Source organism: Scedosporium apiospermum, assembly GCF_000732125.1.
Source record: "Scedosporium apiospermum strain IHEM 14462 chromosome Unknown SEQ_SAPIO_0099, whole genome shotgun sequence".
NCBI classification, from domain to species: Eukaryota; Fungi; Ascomycota; class Sordariomycetes; order Microascales; family Microascaceae; genus Scedosporium; species Scedosporium apiospermum.
The window spans coordinates 2134947-2150911 of NW_015971800.1; the positions used below are offsets into that span (position 1 = coordinate 2134947).

The 15965-nt window shown below is 53.0% G+C and overlaps 4 protein-coding genes and 2 pseudogenes across 4 annotated transcripts; 3 read left to right on the forward strand and 3 right to left on the reverse strand.

Moving 5' to 3' along the window:
• Positions 1-853: 853 nt before the first annotated feature.
• SAPIO_CDS6008 (uncharacterized protein) lies at positions 854-2165 on the forward strand (the record flags this gene model as incomplete). The annotated part of the gene is made up of 5 exons (XM_016788213.1): positions 854-856; positions 1010-1014; positions 1079-1153; positions 1230-1831; positions 1915-2165. The coding sequence occupies 5 exons, from the start codon at positions 854-856 to the stop codon at positions 2163-2165; spliced, it is 936 nt and encodes a 311-aa protein (XP_016642529.1).
• Positions 2166-2516: 351 nt separating this feature from the next.
• Positions 2517-3795, reverse strand: SAPIO_CDS6009 (Uncharacterized protein; the record flags this gene model as incomplete). The annotated part of the gene is made up of 2 exons (XM_016788214.1): positions 2517-3609; positions 3692-3795. 2 exons carry the CDS (start codon positions 3793-3795, stop codon positions 2517-2519), a joined length of 1197 nt encoding a protein of 398 aa, XP_016642530.1.
• Positions 3796-5141: 1346 nt separating this feature from the next.
• SAPIO_CDS6010 (uncharacterized protein) lies at positions 5142-6702 on the forward strand (the record flags this gene model as incomplete). Its single annotated transcript, XM_016788215.1, has 2 exons — positions 5142-5499; positions 5570-6702. The coding sequence occupies 2 exons, from the start codon at positions 5142-5144 to the stop codon at positions 6700-6702; spliced, it is 1491 nt and encodes a 496-aa protein (XP_016642531.1).
• Positions 6703-7583: 881 nt separating this feature from the next.
• SAPIO_CDS6011 lies at positions 7584-8693 on the reverse strand (annotated as a pseudogene; the record flags this gene model as incomplete).
• A 917-nt stretch (positions 8694-9610) lies between these two features.
• SAPIO_CDS6012 lies at positions 9611-10766 on the forward strand (annotated as a pseudogene; the record flags this gene model as incomplete).
• Positions 10767-12061: 1295 nt separating this feature from the next.
• On the reverse strand, positions 12062-15333 carry SAPIO_CDS6013 (uncharacterized protein; the record flags this gene model as incomplete). The annotated part of the gene is made up of 2 exons (XM_016788216.1): positions 12062-13112; positions 13175-15333. The coding sequence occupies 2 exons, from the start codon at positions 15331-15333 to the stop codon at positions 12062-12064; spliced, it is 3210 nt and encodes a 1069-aa protein (XP_016642532.1).
• Between the last annotated feature and the right edge of the window lie 632 nt (positions 15334-15965).

The following is a 15965-nucleotide window of genomic DNA, read 5'->3' on the forward strand; positions in this document are numbered from 1 at the left end:
TTAAGCATGACATGGGGGAAAAAATTGGTAGCTCAGGGAGATTCGGGTCGCCTATTTCGGCCTGGACTGGCTTTGGGAATCTTGATCAGCATGGGTCCCCTCAGCTTGATCAATCAAATCAAGCGTTTCAAACTTTGCGGGAGGGCCCAGTCGATTTCTTCTCCAACAGAAGCATTTGCAGTGGCAATCCCCCACTTTCGCACGCTCCCGAGCCCACAATGCACCGTTGCTTGGAGCCCACGCGACCCAGGACGGGGAAATACACTCCTGTGCTTCGTAATGGTGCAGTTCAGTCAACGAAATCGGTCTTCAAATCCGAATGCGCTGAACCACCGAAACCCGACATCAGCGCTAATTGAAATGTCAGCCCCACGATTTGGTAGAACCCCTTGAATCACATCAGCGAGCTAAGCCCAAATTAGGCCTTAATATCTCAAAGCTCGGGGTTTTGGGCGACCCGCTAAACCCCGGTTGCGACTGCCGATGGCGGTCAAGATTTTTCCCCAGCGGTTCAAATCGGCGCTTTCGCAGGGGAATGTGGGAGTCACAAAAAACAATCCCCCAGTGCCAGCTTTCCTCCACCTTCGTCCTCGCAACCTCAACGAACTATACTTCGTGAGACGGTTCAAGCGACGAAAGGGAAACCGGCAGTCTGGGCCCCAGCCGACGCCTCTGTCCTACGGTTGACCGATTCTGATCCTTTGAAGTTTTTGGATTTTTTTTTCCCCTAACAGTCGAATCCGGCGATAGAGCACATGTAGGTTGCTCCAACAATTTCCCCGTCGGCTTCTTCATTGCCGACGTATCGCATCCCGACGCGATGACTCCTTCGAGAGTCTCGAACTAATCCACCATGGTCGATATATAGATCCCATCGTGTGAGCGTTTATTCGAATCGACGGAAATTAGACGAAAGGAATACATCAAGATCGAAGAGGGGGAAATAAAAAGGACAAGCGTCATCAGGCTGGGGAGACTGGGAGAAGGGCCACCATGTCTACAACCATAGGGCACGTCCTCCGAAATCGCAGCTACTCCCTCGAAGTTATGTCCCACGGAGTACTAACTCGCGATGCAGAGCCTTTATTGCTGGCGGTATAGCCGCTTGCGGCGCCGTCACGGCTACCCATCCCTTCGAGACGGTCAAGATTCGGTGCGCATACCTCGGCCACCTCCTTCCGAATACCGGGACCTCCGGACTAGAACGCTAACATCGAACTCTCATGTAGAATGCAGCTGCAAGGCGAGCTTCAGGACAAGGGACATCAACCTCACCACTACCGCGGTCCCATCCATGGCGTATCGGTCATTGTTAGGAATGAGGGCTTGCGCGGCATCTACCGCGGTATCGGCACCGCCTACATCTACCAGATTCTCCTCAACGGATGCCGTCTCGGATTCTACGAGCCCATGCGCAAACCGCTAACTAAGCTCATCTTCGGAAACGAGACGACGCAGAGCCTCGGTATCAACATGTTTTGCGGTGCGTCATCCGGGGTCATCGGCGCCGCCATGGGAAGCCCCTTTTTCCTCGTCAAGACCCGCCTGCAGAGTTACTCTCCTTTCCTTCCAGTCGGCACGCAACACAAGTATAAGAATCTCTTCGACGGCATGTCGCAGATCTACAAGGGCGAGGGCGTTGGGGGGTTGTATCGAGGAATCAGCGCTGCGATGATTAGGACTGGTATGGGAAGCTCGGTACAGCTGCCGACCTACTTCTTTGCCAAGAGGAGGTTGGTGAGACATCTCGGTATGGAGGAGGGTCCGGCCCTTCACCTTACTAGCAGCGCCGTGAGCGGCTTTGTGGTCTGCTGCGTCATGCACCCGCCTGGTATGTTTGGTCCCTCTCACTCCGATCTTCCTGCGGATCTCTGGGGGTTTTTACTAACTTTTTTTTCCTTCTCTTTTCGTTAGACACCATCATGTCTCGACTTTACAACCAAAACGGTAACCTGTACAACGGTGTCTTCGACTGCCTTACAAAGACCATCCGCACCGAGGGATTCTTCGCCATCTACAAGGGATTCCTTCCCCACCTTTCCAGGATCTTACCTCACACGATCTTGACCCTTTCCCTCGCCGAGCAGACGAATAAGTTCATCCGGAGCCTCGAACTGAGGATACTGCCTCCAGTAGCATTGGACACACAGGAGAAGAAACTCTAAAATTTGGAAGGAATAGAGTGATGTGGCGGCGATGGGACGCATCTGTTAGTTTCAGGGGTCTCGGTAGGGGAAGGCGCATTGCTTGGGCATGCATCGTTTATACCGTTTTGGAATGAGCCCAGCTCTCTCTTCGTAGAAGTTCAGGCCATTCTCTTCTTGTCTTGGCGTCCGGGCCATATTAGGTTAAAGATTTTGGAAAAGCACTGGAACGAGAAATAGTTGGATGGCGGAAGTCGTGCATGTACATAATACCATGCCGCAAATCTTTTTCCTTTTGTCTATCGAGCTGAATCGCCTCGAAAATCCGTTCCAATCGTAACTCCGTAAGCATAAAGACCAGTTCTACACTTTCTACCCACGAATAGACCTCTCGCACCCGTAACAAAGCTTCGAGTCTCCGCCATCTTCCTCTGGCCCAACTCCTATCTCGCCCTTCCACCTCGCATCCCCGCTCTCATCAACCGCCACACCGCACAGCCTACACGCTGTGCCCCCTCCGCCTCCACTCATCCCAGCCCGCGCGAGTCTACCCGTGGTGCGAACCACATTCGCAACCACAGCGGGGTACCCCTCCTCGACGCTCTCAAAGTAGCGAACCATCGCCTCCTCGATGCTAAGATCCTTGTGGGAGACCACATCCGCCGAGGCGGGTGGGTTCGACACGATAATATCCGACAGCGACGGGTCGGCGAAACGGAGGTACGTATGAATCTCGTTGCGGAAGACGTCTCGTAAGGGATAGTAAACTTGCATACTCCTGGGAGCTCCCTGTTCGGATCCAAGAAGGGGGAAGGGACCGTCGTTGATCTGCCAGGGGACGGAGAAGCCTCTTCCCTTGGCGACCTCGGCGAGGGTGAGTTCAGCCAGGGCGGTGGTCGTGCAGCCCAGTAAGAGGGCCTCGCACGAGTTCTCCACGGCGAAGGAGAGGAGGATGCGGCGGAGAAAGAGACGGAGGATGTCGGCTTTGGAGGTTACGGAGGGAAGTGCGTCGAAGAGGGATTGCATGCGGGACTGGGGATCTAAGGTGGGGTCCGTGGAGGGGAGGGAGGGCCAGTCTATGGAGGATATGTAGAAGGCGGAGCTTAGGGGGATGAGGCGGAAGTCTATCTCTGGGAACTTCTCGCGATACCTTTGTAGCAGCGCCGTAGCAGGAGAGCCGTTTGTTTGGGCATCACCATTAGAGCCCTTGGCGGGGTGAGGTCTGAGGTCTGTGTCGACGTGGGCTACGATCAATTCGTACGCGACCGGGGAATTAGGGTTCGCCCTCGCGCGGACATACTTGAGGTTCTCATCTAATATCTGAACGAGCGCCGTCGATGAGGGCCCGAAGGAGAGTCCGGCGAGGTAGCGACATGTACGCTTCTCGCGGGGTCCGACGAGCTCCTTACGGAGGAGGCCTAGTCTCTTGACAGCCTTATTATGAGTGAAGGATTGGAAACATGTTCTGATTTTTGGGTTAGCTGCATCAGGGTCCGAAGAGTTGGGATGTTATGGCAGATCGAGGGGCATGGCGGGGTTGAGGTTACGGGCATGTGGATTCGGTCCTTAGCTTGACGGTGGCGGGGTTCGTCTTGCATCTTGCGCAGGGACGCGGGGAGTCTGAGGTGGGAGTCGGCTCCGGCTTGGCCATGGCTGCGGAGGACGAATGCTTTGAAGGGTTTGAGGTCTTGGATTTATGGTGATTCCAAGAGCGGGAAGGAGTGATGGTAAGTGTCTGTTGAATCCAGGTCTCAATCTTTGTCTCTGGGGTGTAGAAAATTTCTAAGTGTCTCTGTCTGCACCATCAGTCAAGAGAAGAATATTTTGCCCCAAAATACTAGAACCCTCTTTCTTACGCTCTGTATTTTAGACACCAACCAATTCAATTCTATTCATCAAGACAAACAGGGTGGATGTCTGTATCTGTATCTAAGCCCCGAGACAGAGACAGCATAATCATGAAGAAGAAAATCCTATATTTCCTTCATCATCTTTCCTGTCTATCCTTGATAGATCTCACTCATCTTTACTCCACCTCGATCTCTCTTATAAAGAGAAGGGGACCATTAAGCTCATTCCTTCTCAGCTGGTTATCTAGACTTTGATAAAAAAAATTGATTGAATACATTGCCAGTACCGGACTCCCTCTCTACCAGATTCCCAGCTTTCTATAGTACCACCCAACTCCAGAATCCCTAGGCAGTCTCAGGACAATCAGAGAGACCTGGAGAGACTTGTCCTTCCACCAATCCATCCAAGGGAATATGATCAATACTATAAGACTTAGCTACAATGCTATGGAAGTGGGATTCCTGCATTTGGACCTTCCTCTTCACCCCAGTGATGTCATTGAGTCTGGGGAGCTCCCGCCTCATTCCTCCTCACCCCGTGTTAGTCCTTGTTAATCCCACGCCCTGGAAGAATATCAAGAAGGAGCCCACTTACACTGTCGTTGCCTAAGTTCTAAGTCTCAGAGACTCTGTCATGGTCGTTGAGTATATGTTTAATACACCACGAGGGCTCTTCCTGTAGCTTCCTCGATGTATGTCTCCTGGAAACGTCCTTCCCCCCTTGGCCGACTTCCACCGCCGGGCCAACAGGAACGCGACTCGACAAGGTAAACCTCGATTCAAACCTCGGCGCGTAAAACATTCATCCCTTCTTCACCTCATCGTCCTCTAGAAGTGTTGCAGTTGCGTTTTCCCAGCACTGTAGCATCCTGTTTCCGCTCTTTTAACCAGCTTCTCGACATCCTCCATCGATATCAACGACTCCGCAATCACGGTGCCCCCCGACAAAGCATCTGTATCTGTTGGTACCCCTTGTGAACCACATTCTTTCGTACTTGAGTACCGGTAAGCCAGTTAATCGTTTCGTGCCCTTCGGCGCCAGTCACAAGGTCTATCCCCACGTCTGACGATCCGCTCGGATTGGACAAGTGTATCGATCCAAACTGTCCCCGAATCACTTGGCATACTCACTTGAGTATATCTCATCATGGATAAATCAAGTTATCCTGGTCAAGCCTCCAAGCCCAAGAAATGGCAGAGGACGGCGTCCGACCTAAGCCCCGCCATCAAGACGAACAGCGACTCCACAGCTGGCGGCGAGTCCATCACCAAGCTTGTTAAGAAAGTCTCTCGGTCCTTCAGTGCGAAGACCACCAATCTTTTCAAGAAGTCGTCCGGACGATCCTCCGAGGACTCTAGTTCGTCGGTATCTGGCAGCTCCCAGAAAGGTGGCGCTGGCTGTTTCACCACCGAGTCGTTCGAACAAACAGTGCCCGACGATTACAGTCTGGCCCCGAGGCCAACTGCTTCTAGCGAGGACGGCCTCTCCTCGGTTAGGTTCTCAAGTAAGTGAAATCTCCAAGCCGCATACATTGATTTGCTCAGAATTCGTACTGACGTCCGTTCGCTTCAAAGCTTGCCCCAGCAAGAGCAGCAGTCAACGCTCGCGAAACATCAGCGGTATGCTGAGGACATGCCGAAAACGTCTCTCAATTGGAAGCCTCAGAGATAGCCTTGATGAGATGGGTAACCCGGAGAAGAAGAAGCGAACCTCTCCTATTGTCGCTCATTCGTCTTCCGGCGCTCCTCGTCTTGGTGCTCTTAGCTATGAGGGTGCCGGCCCTGACGGCGAGGACAGCATGTTCACGTTCCGAAACGACCTGGATCGCGCCATGAATGAGATCACTGAGCGCGGAAAGATGGCTGACTACGTCAGGGCCAAGGATTCACCCAACCCTTTTCGATACTCGAAAAATCTCGCCGTGCGCGGAAAACCTCTCACCTTCAACAGAGCTACCAACGTCCTTGGTAACATTGTGAATCAAAAGCCCCGATCGATCAGCCAGAATGAGTTGGTCATTTGCAAGAATTCCGAGAATGCCTTCAAGGACTTCGATTTCGGCATCCGTTCGGAATTCACCTCCCGAGCGTCAAGCTATGGTAAGTTGACGACGATCTCCAGTGGCGGAAGGGGCGCCTCCGAGGACAAGGTCCAGAAGGCTTTCAATGAGCGCAACGAAATTCTCGAGAGCGCCAAGAAAGAGTTGGCTAAGTCCTCTCCTCAAACGGCCAAGTTTGTCGGCCAAGTTCGAGATCTGCCCCTCGAGGCCCGCGACAGGAACCTGACTGTGCCCGGTGGAATTGGCACCCGTGTTAAGTTGTCATATCCCTGGATCCAGTTCACCAATGGCCGGCTCGAGGTCTTTGAAACTCGCGAGGCCGCTCTCGGCAGCATCAAGTATGAGGTGCATGCGATCAATGACCTTGCGTTCTATAATGTAGATACGAAGACCTACTTCCTTCAACCTCCGTGCTACTTCATTGATAGCGAGTACGCCGAGGTCGGCTACCTCCGTGGTCTGGAGCTTGTCTCCCTCAGTTACGAGGCCGGTACTACTAGGCACAATGCTGCCGCTGATGCCGCGGACCCCAATGTTCCTATCGCCGGCAGGCCTTATCTCGTCATGTACATGGACGAGGAAAATGACTATGTCATCGTCGATGTTAGGGATGACTCCATGAGCATCAATGACTTAATTGGTTTCTAAAACCAGGAATGAGAGCGGAGAAGTTGAGCTGGATCGAACGCGGAGGACGATTGTTGTTTTTCTCATATTTCACGTTGAGCACAGCAGGCAAGAAACGGTATGAGTGGAAAGTGTACGGAACGTGGGAGGGTGCTTTGGAGAGTGCATCGATAGTATCGGGATTGGTGAATGTCTTCTCTCGTCCATGTTGGGCTCTTGACCGAGTCTTTAAAAACACCGCTGGCGAGTTGGCTTCCAGTGTGGTTCTGGATTGAGAACTCCTAATCGGACTGTATTCCTATGGTTCATGCATGTACTGTTAGTCTTGCTTTCATCTTGTGAATTTCTTTCTAGTTGAGTATGCGAAAACCGGCGAGGACAGGCCAAACCCGTTCTCGGGGCCCGGGTATTGTGGCAGAGAGGCAGGGAACAGCTAGGAAGGCATAGTCAAATTCATCATTCATTTTCACTCGAACGAGTATTATCGTAAGAGACCGAAATAGGTGCCATTACTGTGACCCATTGAGTGTCTGTAACGAGATTCTGTCTATAGAACATCATCGAGTTGTTAATATTTAACACTCCGAATGCCTCCTTGTCGATACAAATAGAGTCGCCAGTTCCCGTTCCATTCCCACATCAGAGGCCCATGCCTCCGGTTTCTCGTGGCAGTTGAGTCGAGGCAAGATATCAGTTGCGTGGGGGATACAGATTCAGGTCGAATATTGCTGACTCGCTATGCGTCGGGGTTCATTCTCGTTCCCTCAAGTTAGAAATCGTAGACCGTCTAAGGGAAGGAACACATAGGTGAACGTGGCACCAGGAAGACTTCACTTTGAGTGATCAGAATTAAGTGGAATAGGATGGTCCAGTGCTGCTGAAGGATATCTATTCACCTTTCTCTATAGTCCACCCCGAATCTTTTGAAGTTGGCTTATCAGTCCATATCCACCAGAATACGTCTTTTGTTCCGTGCCCGCACTCTTCGCAACACTTCCCTTCCTCGACCTCCCCCCCGCAGTCTTAGCAGCAGGCTCCATCTCCTTGAGCAGATCCCTATGCGCATCCTCGACCATCTTCGCCAGCGTCTCTATGAATTTTGTCCGGCCCCTTTCCTCAGCGGTACCGTTCCACACCGTCGTCAGTTCCTTGAGCTCGGCCACTCTCTCGGCGGCTTTCTCGATGCCGCGAATGGGATCCTCATCTGCCAATAGTGTCGAGATCTCATCCCGCAGAGACTTGAGCACGTGTTGGCCCTTCTCCTCCGAGCTCCGCTGCTCTTTGCCGGGTTCCGGGGCGGAGACGGAAAGAAATGAGGAGCCGACTGATAGCTCGGAGGGCGGGAAGGGAAAGTCCATGGCTTGGCCGAAGGTTTTGATGACTGCGTCGAGTCTTGACCGGACGAGGGTCAGGGTGCGGAGCTGCTTGACGAAGTCAGGCTCGTCGGGCGTCGTACCGTCCTCCTTGCCACTACCCTCCTTTGGTTGCTCTTCAGATCCCGCACTAGTCTCCTCGATTTTGATTTGGGCGTTTTGAAGGCCACCCGGAACGAACTTTTCGATATCCTTCCCTAATGTCTCGTGGAGAGTCTCGGAAAATGCTAGAGCCTCACCCCTGAGCAACTCAACCTCGTACGCTAACCGACTCCCGCTCCGGAGAATGTCGTCTGTAAGTTGGGTCAGGGTGTTCGTTAACCTCGTCGTGTGAGCGTTCAGATTGTTCGCCAGCCCTTGCGACTCCGATGACAGCTCCGACAGCGGGACGGCCTGCTTCCCGTTTGCTGCTTTCGCAGAAGCGACGCCGGCATGTTGGAGCGGGGGTAGAGATGCGTTCAGATAGGCAGCAGGATTAAATTTGGGATCAAGAAAGGGCTGGAGGAAAGGGTCCGAGACATGGCTGGATTTGGGCTGGATAGTAGGGGCCTTGGATTGTTCTCCGTTCTGGCCAGGCAGCGATTTCGTCGTTGATGCTGTGCTGTTTTGCCGTTGTCGTGAGGTCTGTTGTGATGCCATGTCTCTGGTACAGCCTGTGTGTCTGAGGCTGGCAAGTATGATAAGAGATGACGGTTGGATCTAGTCACAATCCTGCAATTCTACATGTACAGCGCCAGTAAATGACGAGGAATTGTGTCTTGGTGACCATGAAGAGGAATGGCCGGTCGCAATGCTGGCGTTCTAAGTTGGGTTGATGAGCCCGCCTCAGCGGTCTCTCATCAATTTACTGAGCAATACAGGAGGTACAGAGACACGCTGGAACTTCTAGAACTTCAAATTGAACCTTATTGTCGACGGTTGAACCATGAGCCGTCATGTTGCCAATCTGGAAGCCAAATTCATAACGAAGTTCAAGGAGACCCTGATATCCTTTCATAGACTCTTCAAACGAATAGTTTCAGTCCCAAAAGAGGATCATGGCTGTTTCTACTGAGTAACGGCCTCAGTAGACACTCGTCGTTTTAATGATGCTGGTCTCTCCTTGGTCACCAGTTCAGGCTCAATCGCTACACTGTCAGCTGATTTGATTCCCTTCCCTTCACGTGATGGCGATCAACTTCCCCGAGGTTCAGCCGCAGGCTCTTGTCTCGTCTTGGCAGTGCTGACGAGTGACGGTGCATTGTTGCACCACTGCCCAGTGACCACTGGCAGGTCACGGCCCCTTACTCCGTACTTTCCAGGACCGTCCAGTCTACCCAGTCGACCCAGTCCTTTTGTTCACCTTTGACGTAGCAGAACGCCGCAGCCTGGCAACTCCCGACCTCAACATCAACCCCAACCGCTTGACGACTTCTTTCACCCGCCATCCCCAAGATCAAGGCATACCATCGACTTTATAATCTCTAGGATATCCCACCCTTTTTTTTATTCTTCATCGGTCTCGCTAGTGCCTTTACCGCTTCCTCCCCAAGCATCACCACACTTGTTTCGTCATCATGAACCCTGAGTAGTATGTGTCTGATCCATCCCCGTCCCTTGGGCCGGCCTGGTCCTGAAGGAGGCCTCACTTTAGTGTCAACACCATGGAATCTAACTCATGTCTAGTGTTTTAATGCCCACGTTGAAACCGATATCGATATCGCGACTATACCCGCCCCTTGTGATTAATGAACTAACCAGCGTCTGAAGATACGACTACCTCTTCAAGCTCCTCCTCATCGGAGACTCCGGTGTCGGAAAGTCTTGCCTTCTCTTGCGGTTTGCCGACGATACCTACACGGAATCATACATTTCCACAATCGGTGTTGATTTCGTACGTCTCCTGCCTCATACACAGGTGCCCCTGCGCTTGGCTCTTCAAATGAATGATCAGATCAGCCACGGCAGCCTGCAAAGAGTCATCGACACTGACTTAGCGTCCTAGAAAATCCGAACGATAGAACTCGATGGAAAGACGGTGAAGCTTCAGATCGTAAGTGAATTCCACGCTGCCGGACAAATACACATCTCAAAGTGTCAGGAGGGGACCTGATGACTGATGGGTTGAATATAGTGGGATACTGCCGGCCAAGAACGATTCCGAACCATCACCAGCTCGTACTACCGAGGTGCGCACGGCATCTGCGTGGTCTACGATGTCACCGATATGGACTCTTTCAACAACGTTAAGCAGTGGCTCCAGGAGATCGACCGCTACGCCACCGATGGTGTCAACAAGTTGCTTGTAGGCAACAAGAGCGATATGGCGGATAAGAAAGTTGTGGAGTACACTGTTGCTAAGGTACGAATACATGCCCCCCTTCGGCCCTCCGAGTGGTGTTGATCCTTTGTCTGCCTGCTGCGTTGTACCTTTGTTCCCAACGTACGATCCGGCGTACAGCTCGGCCAAGTCATCTGCTGCCTAAGGGGGTAAGCCTTGGGGAATGACGGACAGGCCGCTAACAATCTCATTAGGAATTCGCCGACAGCCTCGGAATCCCATTCCTCGAGACCTCCGCCAAGAACGCCAGCAATGTCGAACAAGCCTTCCTGACCATGGCCCGGCAAATCAAGGAGCGGATGGGCACCGCGACAGCGAGCAACACGAAGCCCAATGTCCAAGTCGGCCCCGGCCAAGGTGTTGGACCCTCCTCCAACGGCGGATGCTGCTAAGCTTTCCCATGGAACTTCCATGGCCCGGCCGTTCTGCACTTTGTCGTCTTCCTCGAAACACATATGTTGCACGTTTTGAAGTCCCAGATACGATTAGGGGACCGCATATATGAGGGGGATGTTATGGGCAGTGGTGTGGTGTAACGGAGTCTTAATTTGGTTATTGGGGGAGCAGGGCTAATCGCATCAAGAATGGGGAGATGGTTTCTCAAACTCTTTTTTTTTATCAGATCATTTAGACGGGAGAAGTTGTACCTCTAGAGCCTCGACTCCGCCCGGCAGATGAGGAACGCTCAAACTTGTTTTTTGAAGGATACCTGCAAAGGCAGCCGCAGACATATCGATGTAATGGACGCTTTTCGCTTTTGTTTTTTTGCTTTTTTCTATCTTCGACTTCTTCACTGGCAAGGAATCCCTGCATACCGAGGCACCTTCTCCCAAGTTGGGCATTGTGGGCAATTGTTCTGATCTGTCGGGCAAGTAGCGAAGCGAGGAAGCTGTGATGGGGGAGTTTACAGAGGCCATCTTCAAGTGTGCATTACCACCGTATCTGAGCTCTCCCCAACAGCCTCGGACGATTTCCCTTTCCTTTCCTCTCTGTCTCTGGGGCGAATGATAGTTTGAAGCACCAGTCGAGGGAACGTGGAAGAATATCCGTCTTTACGTTTGCGGTTCTTTTTTTTCTCTCCTTTTTTCCTTCTTCGGTTTCTTTGCGTTTCCCCGATCATTTTCGCTTCTCTCCGCCAACTTCTTTCATGCCAAACCTTTTTTTGTACGCTTGTTCCCTGTCTTACTTAGTCCATTGAGTCTCTTTATTTTTGTGCGTTGGAATGCTCCGCTGTTTTGGTTGGGGGTGTGGGTTAAATTAAACTGGCCATATACATCTATGTTTCTCTTGTCCGTATGTGCGTCTTTCGTGACTGGAGAGTGTTCCGTTTCCCCATGTGCCGGTGTCTTCTTGTTTGTGTGGGTGTTTCATTCATCGCCTGGACATCCTATGTTGAACATGTGGTGCCTCAAGGCTTCTGGAAGGAAGCAAGATGGATGGAAGACTGTTTTCAAAACGCTTTTCACTATTCGTATTATGTATTCCGACCGGCGTAGTTTACACGGATTCTATCCCATTCGCTTGTCCCAACCAAACATGTCCCTATAGGTACCCCAATTTTGATATCACACTCCTCGCCCCGTCCGCCCAAGAGCCCCTATGTAAAAGAAACATAAAAAAAAGAAGGAAAGAAAAAGTTATAGTAAAAAGAGCAAATGAAAACAGAAGCGTAAATAGTGAGACCGCATCAAGCCAACCCCAAAAACTTCAACGCCTTATGACTACTCCCCTTCCTCGCCACAGGCCTCCTCATAAAAATAGGCAACAGCCTCTTCTCCTCCAAATCCTCAAAGTCCGAATCATCCTCGAGATCCAGCCCGACCCCTTCATCCTCCTTCTCGAGCGGCAGGCGCTTCCTATCGCGGACGATGATGCTGGCCGTGGTCTTGGTCGTAGCCGTCGAGGTCGTCGGCGAGAAGCGCCCGTGCTGGGGGGAGCAAGGTGTCTGGACGGGGGTTTCGGTGGGGGAGGGCGAGGGGGTAGCGGAGGAGCGGATGGGGGAGAGGGATCTTTGCGGGAGGGGGGGCGGTTGAGGGGATGTGGGAGATAGAGGGGGGCTTTGGGAGGAGATTGTTAGGTGGGGGATCGTGGAGAAGGTTGCGCCTGATAGAGGTGGGGAGATGCTTCGGGGGTGCGGGGAGCGTTCCGTGGTAATGGCAGCGGTGGTGTCGATGTGGTGGAGGTTGTGTTGGCGAGGAGTCTTGTGTTGGTGGTGGTGGTGGTTGTGGTAGGCGTAGAAGGGGGATATCTCGAAGAGGACCTTGGAAATGGTGGAGAGGAAGGTAGACACTTCGGCGTCGGTGGCCGTGGATGTGAGGAGGTAGTTCGCCGTCGACGGCGTAAGGCTCTTCTCGACTGAAAGTGTAGGTGAAAGGTTAATGACGCCGGAGTATCCCGCAGGAGAGGACATTGCCGGCGAATGGGACGGCGTGGTGTCTAGACTACCGCCGTGGCTACGGATCGGAGCGAAGGGCGAGTCGGTGGAGCTCGAGTCGACGATCTGGGCAACTTTCATGAGATCAACACCGACGAGACGCTGGATGGCTAGCACCGTCGCTAGGTGCTCCGGGGGATACTCGAGGATGAGTAACCTCACCTCGGAGTGCGCGGCGAGATACGTCTCGAGGTGGGGGATGATGAGAGTCGCGAGGAGGTAGGGATTCGTGAAGGGGTTGTCGTTGGATTGTTTCGCGAGCGGCTGCGCGGTGAATGCCTGCATGGCGTTTGCAATGAGATACCTGAGAGACTGTGTTAGTTATTTCTTCTTCTGGATGCTCTCAAACTGAGTGCGTTTGCTTACCTGAAATCAATCCTCCCACTGCGCGAAACGCCGCTCGGCTGCGCTCCCAACTTCTCAAGCCTCCTCCCCACACTCGACACAAACTCCCTCTTCACGCCCGCCTGCGATCCAAACGCAATAATCTGGTCCACCATCCGCATGCTGCTGCTCCCACCTTCTTCCTCATGCCGGTCGTCGCTACCACTTCCAGCCTCCCTAAAGATCGGCCTCCAGAGGCCATCGAGCTCAGGGAGGTGGTGAAAGTTAAACTGGTGAAACCCGTCCTCCTCAGCCGGGAAGTACTCGGCTAGCAAAGACCGCAAGGCGTTCTGGACAGCCACGGCAGTGGGATTTCCCGGCACGGCGAAGTCGCGAATTGTTCTTCGCCTTGGCGTCGTCTCGACTGGGTGGAGCGGCGACGCAGGGGGCGGTGGGGTATGCGCGGGCGTCGGCGGAGCGGAGGGCGATAGCGTCACTATGGTTGAGACGATGACGGGCTTGCAGGAGGAGGTCGAGGCTAGTAAGGGCGGCGGCTGCTTTTGGTAGGAGAAAGGATCGTATTCTTCGTCGGAAGATGGTCGATCCGAAATGACCTCTTGGCAAGGTTGATTCCGCACATGCACCTGCTCCACCTCCACCACGCGCGCAGCAGTCGTCTCGGGCTCAGAGCCGCCGTTGTTGCTCGCTTCGGACCGCGAAGGTTGCACTGGCGCCGGCGCGTAGATACCACCATCCCTAAACGCTTGAACGAATTTATCGATGAGGGTGTCCAGGCGGCCGTTCTTGAAGTACACCACTAGATCCTCCCTGAACGGCAGCACGGGTTCTCGGGCGTCCTCGGCGGGCGCAGTAATAATGTCCTCCGCATCAGTGCCCCTATCGACGTATGAAGCACATCCCGTTTTTCGTTCCTTCTTGGGCTTCGCGAGGAGGGTGACCTTGGCTGCGCTGGAACGCCGAACAAAGACCGTCCTGGGGACCCCCACGTAACTTGCTCGGGTTGAAGTCGGTGATAGTGGCAAGCCGCCCCTCTCATCCGCGATGTCAACACACGAAAATCGCCTCGCGCCATCGAGGTTTTCGAATCCTTGGTCTGCCTCTCTGTTCGACGGTAACCGAAGAGGAAGGTCGCGATATCGTGCGCGGCTCATGCTCATCCGGTCGAGGGACCGAGCCCTCTTAAGGCTCCGCCTAGAAGCAGAAGAAGGGGCGATGTGGATAATCGAGGCCTCGCCCAGGACCACGGGGTCCTCATCATCCTGCGCAACCGCCGAGTTGATTGGGGCCCAGTAGGCCTCGCCAATGCAACTTGGTGAGCGGGGCGAAATAGGGGTTTTCAGGCTCGAATCCAGTTTGAAAGGATCGATGTCGTCGGGCTCGTCATAAAAACTCCTCAGTTCCAACCTCGGACTTTGCAGGAAGAAGGTCCTGCCGCCAGGATTATCCTCGTCGAAGTCATCGATGGCCTGTTCTTCGCTCGCCCGACCTCCTCCTCCTCCTTCCGCACGGGCTCCAAAAACGTAGAACGGCGCTGCATCCCCAAGGTGATCGACGTAGCCGTAAATTGGAAGGCTCATGCTCCGCGGGCGGGGTCGCCTAGCAGCACTAAGCGTCAGGTCGAGGTCCGTGCTGGGTTGGAGAGATTCTGTTTGTCGGTCTAGAGCATCTGCGGCCCTCATGGCTCTAGTGATGGGATCCTGGAAAAGAAACGCATCGGCGTCGTCTAGCGCGGATGCAAAGCTCAGGGACGGGCGTTTTTGAAGATTCTTCTTCCCTACCTCCGAAAGGCCAGCCAAGCCACCCGCGATCATTGCTTGCAGACGCCCCTCGGCCCTTTCGAAATCTCCATTTGTTTCATGCTGGGCAATGGCCTTGACGCAGAGCGCATACGCAGATGGCGTCCCCCCATTCAGAAAGACGAGACGCTTCGAGTCGGGGGTAGCTTCGTTGAGAAAGTTGAAGGCAGCTTCTAATCTCGCAGCAGCTGCATCGTGGACTTTTCGGATAAAAGTTGCGGCGTGGAAAGTCGAGTCCGCTGTCTCGTTAGGCAAGTAGTTTAGGATATTCGGTAAGATGAGTATTTGAGGTGACACTGGTAGAAGCCGGAGCTGGGTTGAGATGGAAGAGTCCGAAGATCCCTCAAAGGCCACAAGGCTCCCATGGTAGCTAGATGTCAACATCGTGGGCTTCCAGGAGTGGTGCGGGAGAGTCGTCGAGGATTTGGTGTAAGCGGAAAACCAAGTGCCTATCCCTCCGTGGGAACGACACGGATAAATCTGGTGAACCGAAGATCTTATCTGATTTGAGAAGGGCGCGGGTCTTTAGACAATATGGCTTGTAAGTTGATGGGAGACCATTTCAAGCAGGGCGCTGGGCACGAGTAGGTGTGTATAAGTATAGCGCAATGAAAGAGGCTCAGCCGACAGCTCTTCAAGAATGCCCCGTGCGACAAGGAGCGCGATTGTTTTATGAAGTTGACAAAGAAGAAACGAAAGTAAAGAAACAATTACTTGGAAACAATGATCGGCGAGATAGTTTCTTCTGAGAATATACTAGGGCGGGATCGAGTTCACTAGGAAGCCTCGATGATTTGTAGGACAAGAGGAGGCAGCACAACACAAGAAAGCCGAGAATAGCACAAAAGAGAAGGAAGAGAAGGAAGAGAAGGAAGAGAAGGAAGAGAAGAAGAATAAAAAAAAAGACGGTGAGGGAGGAAGAAAGGAAGATGAATGGAACTTCTTGATGGTATCACCGTTTGCAAAGCTTGCGAGGAAACAAGGGGTGGGAATTTTAAGGGGATCAGACGTGGGAG